This window comes from Pelodiscus sinensis, chromosome 21 (assembly GCF_049634645.1).
Source record: "Pelodiscus sinensis isolate JC-2024 chromosome 21, ASM4963464v1, whole genome shotgun sequence".
NCBI classification, from domain to species: domain Eukaryota; kingdom Metazoa; phylum Chordata; order Testudines; family Trionychidae; genus Pelodiscus; species Pelodiscus sinensis.
In genome coordinates, this window is record NC_134731.1 from 12041265 (window position 1) to 12055288 (window position 14024).

At 52.1% G+C, this 14024-nt stretch overlaps 1 protein-coding gene across 2 annotated transcripts in view; it reads left to right on the forward strand.

Moving 5' to 3' along the window:
- The first annotated feature begins 3787 nt into the window (after positions 1–3787).
- Positions 3788–14024, forward strand: part of RAP1GAP2 (RAP1 GTPase activating protein 2) — a 373682-nt gene continuing 363445 nt past the window's right edge. The window contains exon 1 of one of the 2 annotated variants that reach the window (XM_075904877.1): positions 3788–3981. In XM_075904877.1, coding sequence (XP_075760992.1) covers positions 3932–3981 — 50 coding nt within the window. In that variant the 5' untranslated portion in view covers positions 3788–3931. The remainder of the gene's footprint in view (positions 3982–14024) is intronic. The other variant, XM_075904876.1, reaches the window with a different exon arrangement.

Consider the following 14024-nt stretch of genomic DNA (forward strand, 5'->3'; position numbering starts at 1 on the left):
ACAGGCAGTCCCCGGGTTACGTACAAGATAGGGACTGTAGGTTTGTTCTTAAGTTGAATTTGTATGTAAGTCGGAACTGGTACATATTGTAGGGGAAACTCTAGCCAAACATTTCTCCAGAGCTCAGTTTTATTCTCCCACACCTCACTTCCCTCAGTCCTTTATTCTCAAGCTGAGGTGTCTGCTGAGAAAAGTCACTCCGCGTCTCCCTGGTCTGCTGGGGGGGGGGGGGGGCGGGAGCGGGGGTGCTAGCTTCGCATCTCCCTGGTCTGCTGGGAGGAAGCAGCTAGTGCAGTGTTGCCTCACCCCGTTTGTAAGTAGGGATCCGATGTAAGTCGGATCCATGTAACCTGGGGACTGCCTGTACTAGTTTTTTCCATGTTTCTGCTACATGAAAGGACCGTCTAAAAATAATAATAATAAAAATACGGCAGCTTTTCACAAAAGACAAAATCACAGTTCTCAGTAGTGTAGAAACAAAGGATTGAATAATATTAAATGCACATGTTCTGAAAATGTCAGTAAATATATATCATGGGAGGTTTGTGTGTCTCCATGTGTCTGACAAAGTGGGCTCCAGCTCACGAAAACTTATGCCAAAATAAATAATAGATTCCTAGAATACTAGGGCTGGAAGGGACCTCAAGAGGTCATCGAGTCCAGTCCCCTGCCCTCATGGCAGGACCAAATACTGTCTAGACCAGATAGACATTTATCTAACCTACTCTTAAATGTCTTCAGAGATGGAGATTCCACAACCTCCCTGGGCAAATTATTCCAGTGTTTAACTACCCTGACAGTTAGGAACTTTTTCCTAATGTCCAACCAAATGTGCTAGTCATTAAGGTGCCACAGGACACCTCATTGTTTTCCCTATCTGCATTTTTAAGGTTCTAGAGATATTTTTGCAGCACCCAGAGGCTTAAATTAGTAACATTATTTTGAATGGATTCTACTGTTAGTTTTTTGCAAGCCCAATGCCATAAATCAAGCAGAAAATCTAACTAATTAGGTGCATGTAAATAGATGCCGACAGATTACATCAAATGAATTGCACAATTATCCTCTTTCCCCAAGTGCCTTTGTGAATAACATCAACACCGAACAACTTAGATTTGTGCAGCACGCCCTCTGCAAAATGGGTTCTCAGTCCCCAGCCATGCCAAAAATACTCCCGCCAGCTGTGGGGCTCCTTGGCACCATGTCTGACAGCTTTGGCAGAGAGCTCACAGAAGGAATGGAGACAGATGTATGCACCCACTTCTAGAAGTGGTCCCTTCCGGTAGGGTGATGGTAGGCTCTGTGGTCTGTAATGTCCTTGCTTTCTGGACAGACTTCTCCTTGCCTTTCACTTTTCTTTCCATTCCTCCTAATGAATCTCCCCTACTTCCTAGGGATGTTAAACGGCGTTTAATCAGCTAATCGACTAATCGATGGACTTTCCATCAACTAGTCGACTAGTTGATAAGGGGGAAACTGCAGAGCCACAGCAGCCAGGAGCTAATCCTGCTGCGCTCTGCCTTTGATATGTATTAAGAGCTGCATTTAAAAGGCTGAAGTACAGCTGGGGGGACCGGGCGTGGCTTGCGCCCAGTCCTCCCCAATGCCTCTAGCTCCCCTGCTCCCCCCACAGAGATGGTGTTGGGAGGCAGGATCCCCACAGCACCAGCTCCTGCTCCCGCCCTTGCTGCCTCTCTCTGACAGGGGCAGCTATGGGAGTGAGCGACTAGTTGAGTCACTAGTTGACTTACGGATAAGCATATGCTTATTGGATAGTTGACTACAGGCAGTCCCCGGGTTACGTACAAGATAGGGACTATAGGTTTGTTCTTAAGTTGAATTTGTATGTAAGTCGGAACTGGCTCCAGATTCAGCCACTGCTGAAACTGACCAGCGGCTCACTACAGGAAGCCCTAGGCAGAGTTGCTCTGCCCCCGGCTTCCTGGAATCAGCCGCTGATCAGTTTCAACAGCGGCTGAATCTGGACTCCTGGGACAGAACAGCTGGGGCACTGCCGGGTAGGTCCCCGCAGGACCAACCCGGCAGCACCCCAGCTGCTCTACCCCAGGCATCCCGCAACAAAAGCCTGGTCTGCTGGGGGGGGGCGCACTAGCTGCGCCCCCTCCGCCCCCAGCAGACCAGGGAGACCCGAGCAAAGCCGCGGAGGCGCAGAGGTCCCGCCGCCTCTGCGGCTTTGCTCCTGTCTCCCTGCTGTGCTCCCTGCTCTGAGTCCCCCCCAGCACACCAGGGAGACCCGGAGCAGCTTTTCTCGCCCCGGAGGACGTGGTGGCGGGACCACTGCGCTCTGGGCGGTCCCGCCGCCTGCGAGCTCCGGGGCGAGAAAAGCCCCATTCATAAGTGCGGATCTGACATAAGTCGGATCCGCGTAAGTCGGGGACTGCCTGTAGTCGCTTACATCCCTGCTCCTTCCGCCCACACCCAGTGCCATTTGCTGCCATTACTTCATTCTGCTTGTGTAAAACCCTTTTCCCTTTTCTCTGGGGGAACATCTACACAGCACAGTTATTTTGGAATAAACGTATTTTGAAATAACGTGTCTACACATAGGTATTGGGGGGTAGCCATGTTAGTCTGAATCTTCATAAACATGACAATCATCTGGCAAAGTGGGTCTTTGCCCACGAAAGCTTATGCTCCAATAAATCTGTTAGGGTCTGTCTACGCTTGCACCCTCTTTCGATAGAGGGATGCAAATGAAGCCATTCGAAATTGCAAATGAGGCCGGGATTTAAATAGCCCATGCTTCATTTGCATATTTACGTTATGGCGCTATTTCAAAATACAGACGCTGTTAAGACGTGGTTATTTCAAGAAAAAAATCCTTCTCTCGAAATAACCCTTATTCCTCATACAATGAGGTTTACCAGTTATTTCGAAAGAAGGGTTTTCTCTTGAAATAACTGCGTCTTCACAGTGTCTGTTATTTCGAAATAGCACCATAATGCAAATATGCAAATGAAGCATGGGATATTTAAATCCCGGCCTCATTCGCAATTTTGACTGTCTTCGTTTGCAACCCTCTATCGAAAGAGGGTGCAAGTGTAGACAGACCCTTTGATTATAAGGTGCCATGGGACCTCTCATTGTTTATCCTGTAGGAAAACCTCAAAATTAGTCCAAAGCAAGCTCGCCTAATGTGGATGTGCTATCTCGATTTAGAGCCCCAGGAGGAATAACTTATGGCCCTAGTGAGGGGCTATCTCAGAACAGCAGAAGTGGAGCATCTACACACGCCTTCTTTCTAAATAGCTATTTCGGAAGAGGCGTTACGGCTCGTAGAATGAGGTTTGCAGAAGTTGGGCTAAGCCTTCCGTTATTGCAAAATGATTTCAAAATAATGGCCTTGCTGTGTAGCGGCTCCCATAGTTATGTCAGAGTAACAGCCGGTATTCCTTTGCAGTGTAGAGGCACCCTGGGTCTTCCTTGTAAGGGCTCTCTGGCTGGCGTTGTCTACTACTGTGTGTACAGCGCCTGGCACAAAGGGGCCCTGCTCTTTGCTGGCCCCAGGCGCTTGGCAGGAAACCCAACCCAACCCAACCCAACCCTACTTCCTCCAGGCCCCTCGCCCTGGCCAGCGCTCGCCTCGCAGACACACTTAGGACCCGATCCGTGCCAGCGGGCGCTCAGCCAGGACTGGCCCCCTAGCGGCCTCGCCCCAGCCCCACACTTGGGGGCCAGGGGCGCTGCTGGCTGAAGCGTGGGGCTGCCCGGGAGGCTGCGCCCCGTAAGCCCCGGGGGAGCGAGCTGCGGCCAGGCGGGACGCGGCAGCCGGGAAGCGGCCCGCAAAGCAGGAGGCCGAGGGACGCGCCAGCTCCCCGGCGCCGGCTGTTCGCGTCCGCCCGCTCCCGGGGCTCCCCGCGGAAGGGCCGGCGGGGGAGCGAGGCGGCCGCAGCCCCCGGGCCCGGGCAGCATGGCCAGCCGCAAGGCGCCGGGCGAGACGCGCTGGGAGCTGGTGCGCTGGTGAGCGAGCGGCGGGCGGAGCCGCAGGGGGGAGGCGGGAGGCAAGTTGGAGCCGCGGGGCGGAGAGGCCGGGGAGGGGTCCCAGCTGGGCCCCGAGGGGCGCGGGGCGGGGCGGCCCAGCTGGTGCCTTAGGAGAGGGGCTGGCCCGGCTGGTTCCCTCGGCGCGGGGAGGGGGCCCCAGGTGGTGTCCTAAAGGGGGGGCGGGGGTGTTGCGGAGTAGGTAGCCTAGGTATTGGAAGGGGGCAGCTGGTGCCTTAAGGGGGGGGCGGCCCACTTGGTACTCTGGTAATTTGAGGGGGAGCTGCAGAGTTGGTACCCTTGGGATGGGGGGAGGGGTGTATGGCCCAGCGGGTTCCCTAGGGATGGGGGGGGGGGTAACTGGTGCCTTAAGGGGGGGGGGCTGCAGACTTGGTACCCTTGGGATGGGGAGGTAGCCCACTTGGTACTCTAGTAATTGGGGGGGGAACAGCTGGTGCCTTAAGGGGGGCTGCGGAGTTGGTACCCTTGGGATGGGGGGCTGGCCCAATTGGTACCCTAGGGATTGGGGGTGTATGGCCCAGTTGGTACCCTAGGAATTGGGGGTGTATGGCCCAGTTGGTACCCTAGGGATTGAGGGTGTATGGCCCAGTTGGTACCCTAGGGATTGGGGGTGTATGGCCCAGTTGGTACCCTAGGGATTGGGGGTGTATGGCCCAGCTGGTTCCCTAGGTGTGCAGAGGGGAGACCCAGCTGGTGCCCTGGGGGGGGGGGGGCTGTGCGGTTGGTACTCTCAGGATTGGGAGGGAGTGGCAGCCCAGCTGCTGCCCGGGGGAGTTGAGGGGATCCATAGTTGTGGGGAGTGGGATTCTTGAGGCTGGGGAAGGGGTCTTGAGGGCCAGTCCTCTTCTGCCAGCAGAGGGGGGTCCCCATCTCTGCCCTGGGAGGGAAATCCCAGTGGCTGCGTTGGGGGTTGGGCAGGGGGAGCATCCCCGTTGCGGCTCTAGGGGCGAGGGGGCCAACTGTGGCATTTGGGGTTAGCGGTGCCCTAGCGACGGGGGAGGGGAGTGTGAGAGGTGCCTGCATTGGGAGCATGGGGTCTTGCAGTTCCTGCCAGGGCCCTGGGAAGTTGGGCTGGGGGCAGATGGCCCCTATCTGCTGCAGGGAGGCCCTGTCTCAGATGTGGCTACAGGGGAGAGTCTTTGAGGAGAGGCCGTGATGCTGGTGAGGGGGATATATGGGGCTTTCTCGTCTCTGGCACATGGCGGGGGCAGAACCCCTGCTGCCGGTGAAGGGGATCTTCCTGGAGTAGAGCTGTCTTTGCAGAGGGCCGGACCCGTTGGGAAGGAGAGGGCGGATCGCGCCCCTTGCAGGAGGACTTAGGAGATCCCCACCGGTGGGGGCAGTGTCCAGAGGTTGGGACAGTGTCTCTCTTGGGGTGGTGTGTGTCCTGTCTGCTGCAGTAGGGGGCGTCTCAGTGTGGGACCGTCCCAGCTCCGGCTCCTGCTAGAGGACTTGGGGGCACATAACAGGAGTAACGGGGCAAGCAGGGGGCTGGCTGTCCCGGTCTTGCCGAGGGGCTAGTGGAGGATTCCAGCTTGGACCAGGCTTTCTCTGAGCCGGTTTTTCTCTCTGGCGCGTATGACGCCACAGCCCCCCGCCCGGGAGCGGCATGCTGCAGCGATGCCAAAATACAAATGAAATGACTTTCTGGAGTCCAACTCTGCAGAGCTTATGTAACCACTAGAGATGGGACCAGAGCAAAATCCTTGACTCACTGGCAGTGCTGGCGAAGGTCAGAGCCGGATCGGAGCAAGGAACATTGGGAGAGGCGTCCCTGTAGGTTCAAACTTTGTCGCCCTGGCCCATCCTGAGGGCAAAGCTTCTGAGGAGCATCGTTCAGGGAAGAGAATTTGAAGCCTCAGCTGACTGTACACCCTGCAGCTTATATTTTGCCTAGGAAGCTTGCATATTTTAAATGGCTGCTTAGCTAAGGCCCTGCAGACTGCGAGATCTTATTCCCTACAGCAGGGCTACTCAACTTGGGAAGCCCTGGCGGCCACAATGAAACTCACAGCACATGCTAAGGGCCACAGCTTAAGTGTGGTCGCATAGACATGCAACTATATATGCAAATCTATGCAAATAGTTTTTTTTCACACTGACAGGCATAGATACAAAGATTAAAGCAACACTACACAACACACAGGACCCACTTAAGTCAGTTCTGCTGATTTTAGTGAAATGCAATAGTGATGTGATTTCCACCCATAAAACAGCACTTTTAATGAGCAATGACAGTCCAGGAATTTAACTACTAAAACGCATCTCAATAGAAGACCATTATATTGACTAGTTTTTTGTTTTGGCTCCCAGCCGCGGGGTACGTTCTGAGCCCTGCGTAAACCCAAACTGCACCGTGGGCTGCAAACAAATGGGCCACGTGTTGACTAGGTCTGCCCTACAGTGTCCCAGTGCCTAGGCCAACACTGGTGGCCTCATTTTTAGAAGCGCTAAACCCTCGCAAAATATAGTAAACAGTAGATAGGACAGTAAGCATACTAGAGTATTTGGGGATTGTGACAGGGCAGACTAAGCCCTAAGGCCATAGAGAAGACCTCCCAACAGTCTAGAGTGGCTGTGGAGGAACCAGCCAATCGGGCCAAGACGGACTACAAAAGCAGCTGCCGGACTAAAAGCAGCTCAGTTGCAGCCCAGGCCTGGAAGGAGGAAGGTCAGGGCTGGCTGGCAGAATTAAGAACAGCTCAGCATGGGGAGCTGTTAGAACATTGTCTCCAGGAGAAGTCCCAGAGGCACCACTTTCATCCTGAGAGGGGGAAACAGACAAGAGATTGGACTGAACTGAGAGACTCTCTGCAGAGGGCACCTGGATGGGCCCCTGTCAGAGGTCTGGGCTGGAGTTCCCCTCGCCCGCCAGCAGGTCTGGAGCAGCCCCCTTTTGGTGGCAGGCCCCCCCCCCCACGTAACCTTGTATGGGTGATCAGTTAACCATTCACAACCCTCGCGGTGATGTCCTTCAGGAATGCACGGAGCTTTCTGCACAAGGCGCCGAAGCTGGTGCACCACAACGCATCCAACACGGCAGAGCCATGTCACGATGGCGAACGGCCTGATTGGGACAGCCAGCAGCACGGTGACGCTCTCCGCACGGGCGGAACACAGATGGACTCTGAGGCAAATGAGCAGCGTGCTGACTAATCAGAGAGGTGCTGGCAATCGAATCACTATGGCTGCAGTCAACTGGCTGGCACGATGCGGGTGAATGTGGATTTGCTGGCCAGCGGGGCATTCGAACCAATGGAAAGATGGCAAGTTCAAAACTGATGGAAGGAAATACTTCCCCACATGAGGTGTAATTGGAGGGTGGCACTAATTACCAAAGGAAGCCCCCATGCAAATATTCAAAAGAGGGATTGGCCGCGTGTGTGGATGCGGGATATAAAATCCTGGTTCATCAGTTAACTGGTTAAATGATAGGCGAGCCTAACATTTAACTGCTTAACCGATTAAGCAGGATCTGTTTTGTGGTGGGGGAGGGGACTGCGCCAGCCTGGTGCTGGAGTGGCTCCCAATCCCTGCCGGAGCAGCCCCGGTCTGTGGCAGGCTAGACTCCTGATGGACAGCTTGTGGGGTTCTTGGGCCTGCCGTGGACAGAGGCTGCTTTGGACAAGAACAATCCCTATCGGCAGCAAGCCTCTTGCCTGAGGAAGACAGGGAGCTGCTCCAGTCCCCACTGGTTACCGGTTCACCTATATCCCGAGTATGGATAACAAGATTATCCAAAGCACAATTCATCCCAAGCAAATCAGGAGGGATATTAAATCTCACCATCCTGGTTTTAGCCAGCTTCCAGCTGGTAACAATTAGCGATCAGGATGAGACCTACTAGGGCAGTGTTTCTTAAACTTTTTGAGACGACAGAACACATAATATTTTTTTATGCGGAACACCTACGGTTTGATTAAAAAAATGTTTATGCGGAACACCTAGGCTGTGTCTAGACTGGCAAGTTTTTCCGCAAAATCATTTGATTTTGCGGAAAAACTTGCCAGCTGTCTACACTGGCCGCTTGAATTTCCGGAAGAGCACTGACGATCTCCTGTAAAATCATAAGTGCTTTTCCGGAAAAACTATGCTACTCCCGTTTGGGCAAAAGTCTTTTTCCGAAAGACTTTTGTGCGAAAGGGCCAGTGTAGATAGAATAGTATTGTTTTCTGCAAAAAAGCCCCGATCGCGAAAATGGTGATCGGGGCTTTTTTGCGGAAAACCGTGTCTAGATTGGCCACGGATGCTTTTCCACAAAAAGTGCTTTTGCGGAAAAGCACCCTGCCAATCTAGACGTGCTTTTCCGAAAATGCTTTTAACGGAAAACTTTTCCGTTAAAAGCATTTTCGGAAATTCATGCCAGTGTAGACGTAGCCCTACAGTTTGATAAAAATTTGTCAAATTTCATCTGAAGCATCTTGCTGGCTCTGGGTTGAGACAGGATATGTGACTAGGTGGACCTTGATTCTGATCCATCTGGCAGTTCCTGTGTTCCTAGCTCTATAGCAACTTTTTGGGCTGGTTTCTTGCTCGCCTTCCTGGTTAGCAGTGTTGCAGATGTAAGGCCGAATCATGATTCTGCTGAGTTCAGCGGGAGTTTTATAGCAAACATTGGTGTCTCTATTTGGCTGGATGCTCTGCTCAAAGGAGGGCAAGCCAAAGTGGAGAACATATCCCACCCCCTGCAACGGGAACCTGTTCGAATGTTAGGACCAGTTAAAATGTCACCGACGGCCATTTATTGCCCAAGAGTCTAAATCACAAACCTTAGTTGTAGCCTGCAGTGCTGCACTAGTGACGAAAGATAAGAATTGGGCCCATTTAGTGCTTTTTTCTTTCCTTGCACATCAGCCCATCCAACCCCTTCTGACGCTTTTCTGTGCCTCTCTGGATTCATGCAGGTTTGGGATCACGGTGCTTTTTTTTTTTTTTTTTAAAAAGGTGCCGGTACTCCCAGGGAAAAGTTATTGAGCTCTGACTGGAGGTGCCAGTACTGCGTACCAGGCAGTACTGTCACAAAAATAGAACTGGATCTACACACAAGTGTAAGTGGATTGCAGCAGCGGCTAAAGATGAAGTATTGTAACCCGTACGCTTAGCCCAAGGAGCCTTGCATCATCTGTTGTCTTTGATTTCACCACTTGGTACTGCTAATGACTCGGATTAACTGTTCACGGGCTCAGCTAAGGCTCAGAAAAAGCAGTGAATGCTCCAGGGAATTCCTCCTCTGGGAAGAAACCAATGAGCATGAGCCTGCAAACCTTGATTCGCAGGTACTCCTTAGCCACAACTTTGGTTCAATTTCATTCTTCCTGCTGGGGCCCTCCTCCCCTTGCTCCGGGGCCAGGCATAGTCACAAATCACAGCGTTTCCAGAGACTCGAACATGGGTGATGATGCTCCTGCTGCACTCACCTGCCCAGCTCTGGAAATGATGCATCACTCAGTCCCCTTCTGCTGCCTGGATCTCTGCACTGAGATGGGAGGAAGGATGGTCCAGGATCTAGGGCACTGTGCAAGGATTGGGGTTCAAATCCTCGCCTTACGGCAGGCCCCCCTTGTAGCCCTGGGCAAGTCACTTAGCCTCTCTCTGTTCCGGGGTGGCACCGTAGTGGTTCCCTATCTGGCAGGGGTGTTGGATATCACCAAAGTCAGATGGGTGTCATGGATCAATGGCACAGCCAATGCTGATATGGAGCCTCACCACCTCTCAGTGCAAGCATGTGCCCAGCTGAGCAACCTAGCTCTAGGATAGCACTTTTTGTCTCCCCAGAGCTCCTGTTAATGATTATGTTGTGTATCCGTGTTTGGATCCCAGCCTCTGACTGCATCCTCGCAGGCATCAAGTTACATGCATGTTGGCAGGGCTGGGCCTTCGTTTGCCCCTGAAGAGTGAATTTTATTTAGCCTGTGTCACTCACGCGTCAGCTGAGTGCTAGGTTCTGAGCACAAACTGCCTGTCATTTCCATTTTTCCAAATGAGTATGAACCCCCCCTTCCCTTCATCTCTACAGATGCTTTAATAATTACACTCACTGGTGAAATTTCACATTCAAATGAGGGCATCTTAAGTGCCGCTGATTATCTGGAATAAGTGAGACAGCAGATTTTTTTTTTCTAAAAGAAGGGAACAATTGTAATTACGGATATTTTGCTCGGGCATTAAAGAACATGCACAACTTTAATTGCAATAATAACCCATGATTTGTCACTTGAACATTTATTAAATAAGCTTCCACATCTGGCACGCCATCCTGACTAATGTTTCAGGGCGATTAGGCTGGCTTTGGAGATGATAGTAAAGCCGAGGACGGAGTTGATGCATGGACGGGGCAGAGCCAAACTTAAGAAAAATGAAAACTCTGTTGTGAATAAACGTTCGTTTGTTACATTCAACTCTGTGACCAATTCCTCTGCTTGAGAAGGAGAATGCAATCGCCATGACATGTTACAAACTGCCACAGCTGGGACGGGGAGGAGTCACTTGGAAAGAGGAGAGGGGTTGTTTCTTGTGGCCCTTTCACTGAAGTGGTATCAAGTGAGGGATTCAGCATAGTGCTTGGGCTACTGGGAGTCGGGGCTTTGGCTTCACAGCTCTTTCGCTGCTTTGCTCTGTGTCCTGGCACGTCAGCTTAGTTGTGTTTTTCAAAGCAGTGGAGAGGACTTTAGCATGTGTCTTCCATCTGTTTTAATTGGAATGGCAGAGATGTGTCTAAATCCCCTGGGCTGCTTTGCCAATCTTACCCTTTGGGCCTCCGGTTTATTTATGTATAAAACTGCTATAACATAGGGTATGTCTACACTACCCTCCCAGTTCGAACTAGGAGGGTAATGTAGGCATACCACACTTGCAAATGAAGCCCGGGATTTGAATTTCCCGGGCTTCATTTGCATAAGCGGGGAGCCGCCATTTTTAAAACCCCGCTGGTTCGAACCCCGTGCAGCGCGGCTACACGGGGCTCAAACTAGGTAGTTTGGACTAGGATTCCTAGTCCGAACTACCGGTACACCTCGTTCCACGTTCCACGAGGTGTACCGGTAGTTCGGACTAGGAATCCTAGTCCGAACTACCTAGTTCGAGCCCCGTGTAGCCGCGCTGCACGGGGTTCGAACCAGCGGGGTTTTAAAAATGGCGGCTCCCCGCTTATGCAAATGAAGCCCGGGAAATTCAAATCCTGGGCTTCATTTGCAAGTGTGGTATGCCTACATTACCCTCCTAGTTCGAACTGGGAGGGTAGTGTAGACATACCCATAGTTATTATAGGAGCTCTGTGAGCCTTAAAGGCATTAAGTGGATCGGAAGAGCAAAGCGGATTATAAGTGAAGAGCGACAAGTTCGAACGTGTTGCCTGTTTTGAGGTGGAAAAGGTAAACTAGAGTATGGATAATATATTTATATACTAGCAGACTTACCCGGCATGGCCCAGGCCCTTCATGGCAGCGTGTGGGGCTGGTGGTGCAAGAGGCTGAGGATGGGGTGCGAGAGTGAAGGTTGGCAGGTAAGGAGGGGTTCAGGGCAGGGGTCATCCTTCACCTCCAGGGGCCTGTTTTCTTCCTCCTCCCCCCCCCCGTCCAGCCTGCCAGGGGACTATTCTCTTCCACCCACACCCTTCCCAGATACCAAGGGTGTTCTTTTTCTGCCCCCCTCCGCTGCTTCGGCCAAGAGGTAGGAGGGGGGAGAAAGGTTTGGTGGTGGGGGGGCTACTTGGTGTTCTGGCAATCCTGCTGGCTGCTCCCTTGGTGGTACAGCTATCCCCAGTGGACACTCTGCAGAGTAGCTCTCCGTGTGGGATTGCTGCCCCCAGTGGCCACTCTCATATCGCGTCCCTCCGAACAGCAGCCCCTCCCTTTGCATGTTATGGAAAACAGTCCTTTTCCCAGGGCTTCCGGTGGTCCTGGCACAACCAAATTGTGACCTTGCTTTAAGTTAGGAGAAGAGGAAGCTGCATCTCAAATTTGGTGGTCCTACCATTTAGGAGGCCTTCTTGATCAAATGGACTCAGACACACAGACATACTCTAAAATATATAGATAGATTCAGGTTTGGAATCAGCTTTAGGTTTCCATAAACAAACCCAACTGTGTATTTTCCGAGGGCACAGGCCTACATTCCTTTCCCATGTGCATCTCCCATTCAGAAACCAGATTATGCTCTCCATGGCATAGATATACATGGATGCAACCTGGAATCAGTGAGTTCAGCTGATTTAATCCAGGGAAGGACTTGGGTTAGATAAATTAATGACCTTATTGAAGAGTAACATTGAATTAATGGACAGCAAAATCTAGCTGTTCCTTGGGAGCTTTGGATGTGCAAGGGATGCAGGAGCGGGCTCCTCCCAAATGTCTTTGGAAGGTAGTGGCGAGAACAATTTGTACGACATTTTATTCTAGTCTGATCAAGACGTAGCTTCACATTTGTTGGAAAATTGGTGGCAAATGCCTTGCTGAGAAGCTGTAAATCCAACCCCACATCGACTTGCCGCGGGAAGATTTTTAAAACCCATTTTAGTTATACTGGAAAAGGACAAAATCACGCTATTGTTTCGCCGATAAACTTATGCCCAGCAGCCAGACACATGGTTTGTTTTCCTTCCTTTCCAAGCTACAGTTGGCTAGAACCAAAGGGCTTGATTTTGAGCACCTATATTAGGTTCAATGATTTCATATCTTCCATGGGCTGTCATAATGCCTATTAGCCAGTATGGGTAAGGAATGGTGTCCCTAGTCGCTGTTTGTCAGAGGCTGGAGATGGATGGCAGGAGAGAGATTGCTTGATCATTTCCTGTTCGATTCACTCCCTCTGGGACACCTGGCATTGGCCACTGTCGGCAGACAGGATACTGGGCTGGATGGACCTTCAGTCTGACCCAGTACGGCCGTTCTTATGTTCTTATGTTGTTCTTATGGGCTGTTTTGCCTCTGGATCCATGCAAAGACCACTTCCGTCTCCCCTTCCCACACCCACCTGAATCCAATCCCATAACAAGCTTCCTGCCCCTTCCGTATGCATGGCTGGACTGGAGACCCTTTCCATGATCACCCATGGCCATTGGGGAATTTGGTGTTTTGGTCAATTTCACAGACTGTCTGGCTGAGTGTTGGGCCCGATCCTGCTCTCATTTATGCTACTGGAAAATCAGGAGCAACTGCCCTGAAATAGAATTACACCAGAATTGGGCCCTTTATGTTCTGCTTTGAAAGCAAACACATGGAAGAGGGTTTGGAGTGGGGGGAGATGAGAGACTAGAAACGATTTTTTCTGCATGGTGGGAATGTTTTGTCAGACAGGTAAATTTGAAAATACAACGTTCAAATCATTATGACCATCTTCCACCCCCATTTGTGTCACACTCAGAGCCGTGGGAGTAACTAGGGAGGTTAGCTATTGGTTATCTGAACAGTTGACTAACCACATGAAATCTTAGTGGATAGTTGACTATTCTATAGTTCTCAGGGGCAGGTTGACAGCCAGTGGGCTCCAGCCCCATTCCTGGGGAGCCCCTTGCCACTCCGCACTGCTGCCTCTGTATCAGAGGCAGCAGCGCAAGGTGCCAGGCAGGAGCTGGTCCATGAGGGGAGCCAGTTTAAAAACCAGCTCCCCACACAGACTGGCTGCCTGCTGCCCCGCACTGCTGCCTCTGTATCAGAGGCAGCAGTGCAGGATGGCAGCAGCCCCTGTCCACAGCCAGCAGGGCCACTGTGGACAGCCTCTGCCCAAGGCAAGCTCCAGCCCACCATGGGCAGGGGCTGCTGCTGAGAAGCAGCCTCTGTCCACAGCAGCCCAGGTTGGCTGTGGTTAGAGGCTGCTTCGTGGCAGCCTCCCATGCCTTCACTACTGTGCTGTTGTTTCTGATAGAGGCAGCAGGGTGGGGGTAGGCAGCACCACGGAGCCAGTGCTGGGGGGAACTGGCTCTTAAACTGGCTCCCCACAGCACTGGCTCCTGCTCCTCTCCTTGCTGCCTCTGTATCAGAGGCAGCAAGGCAGGTGGGAAATGCAAG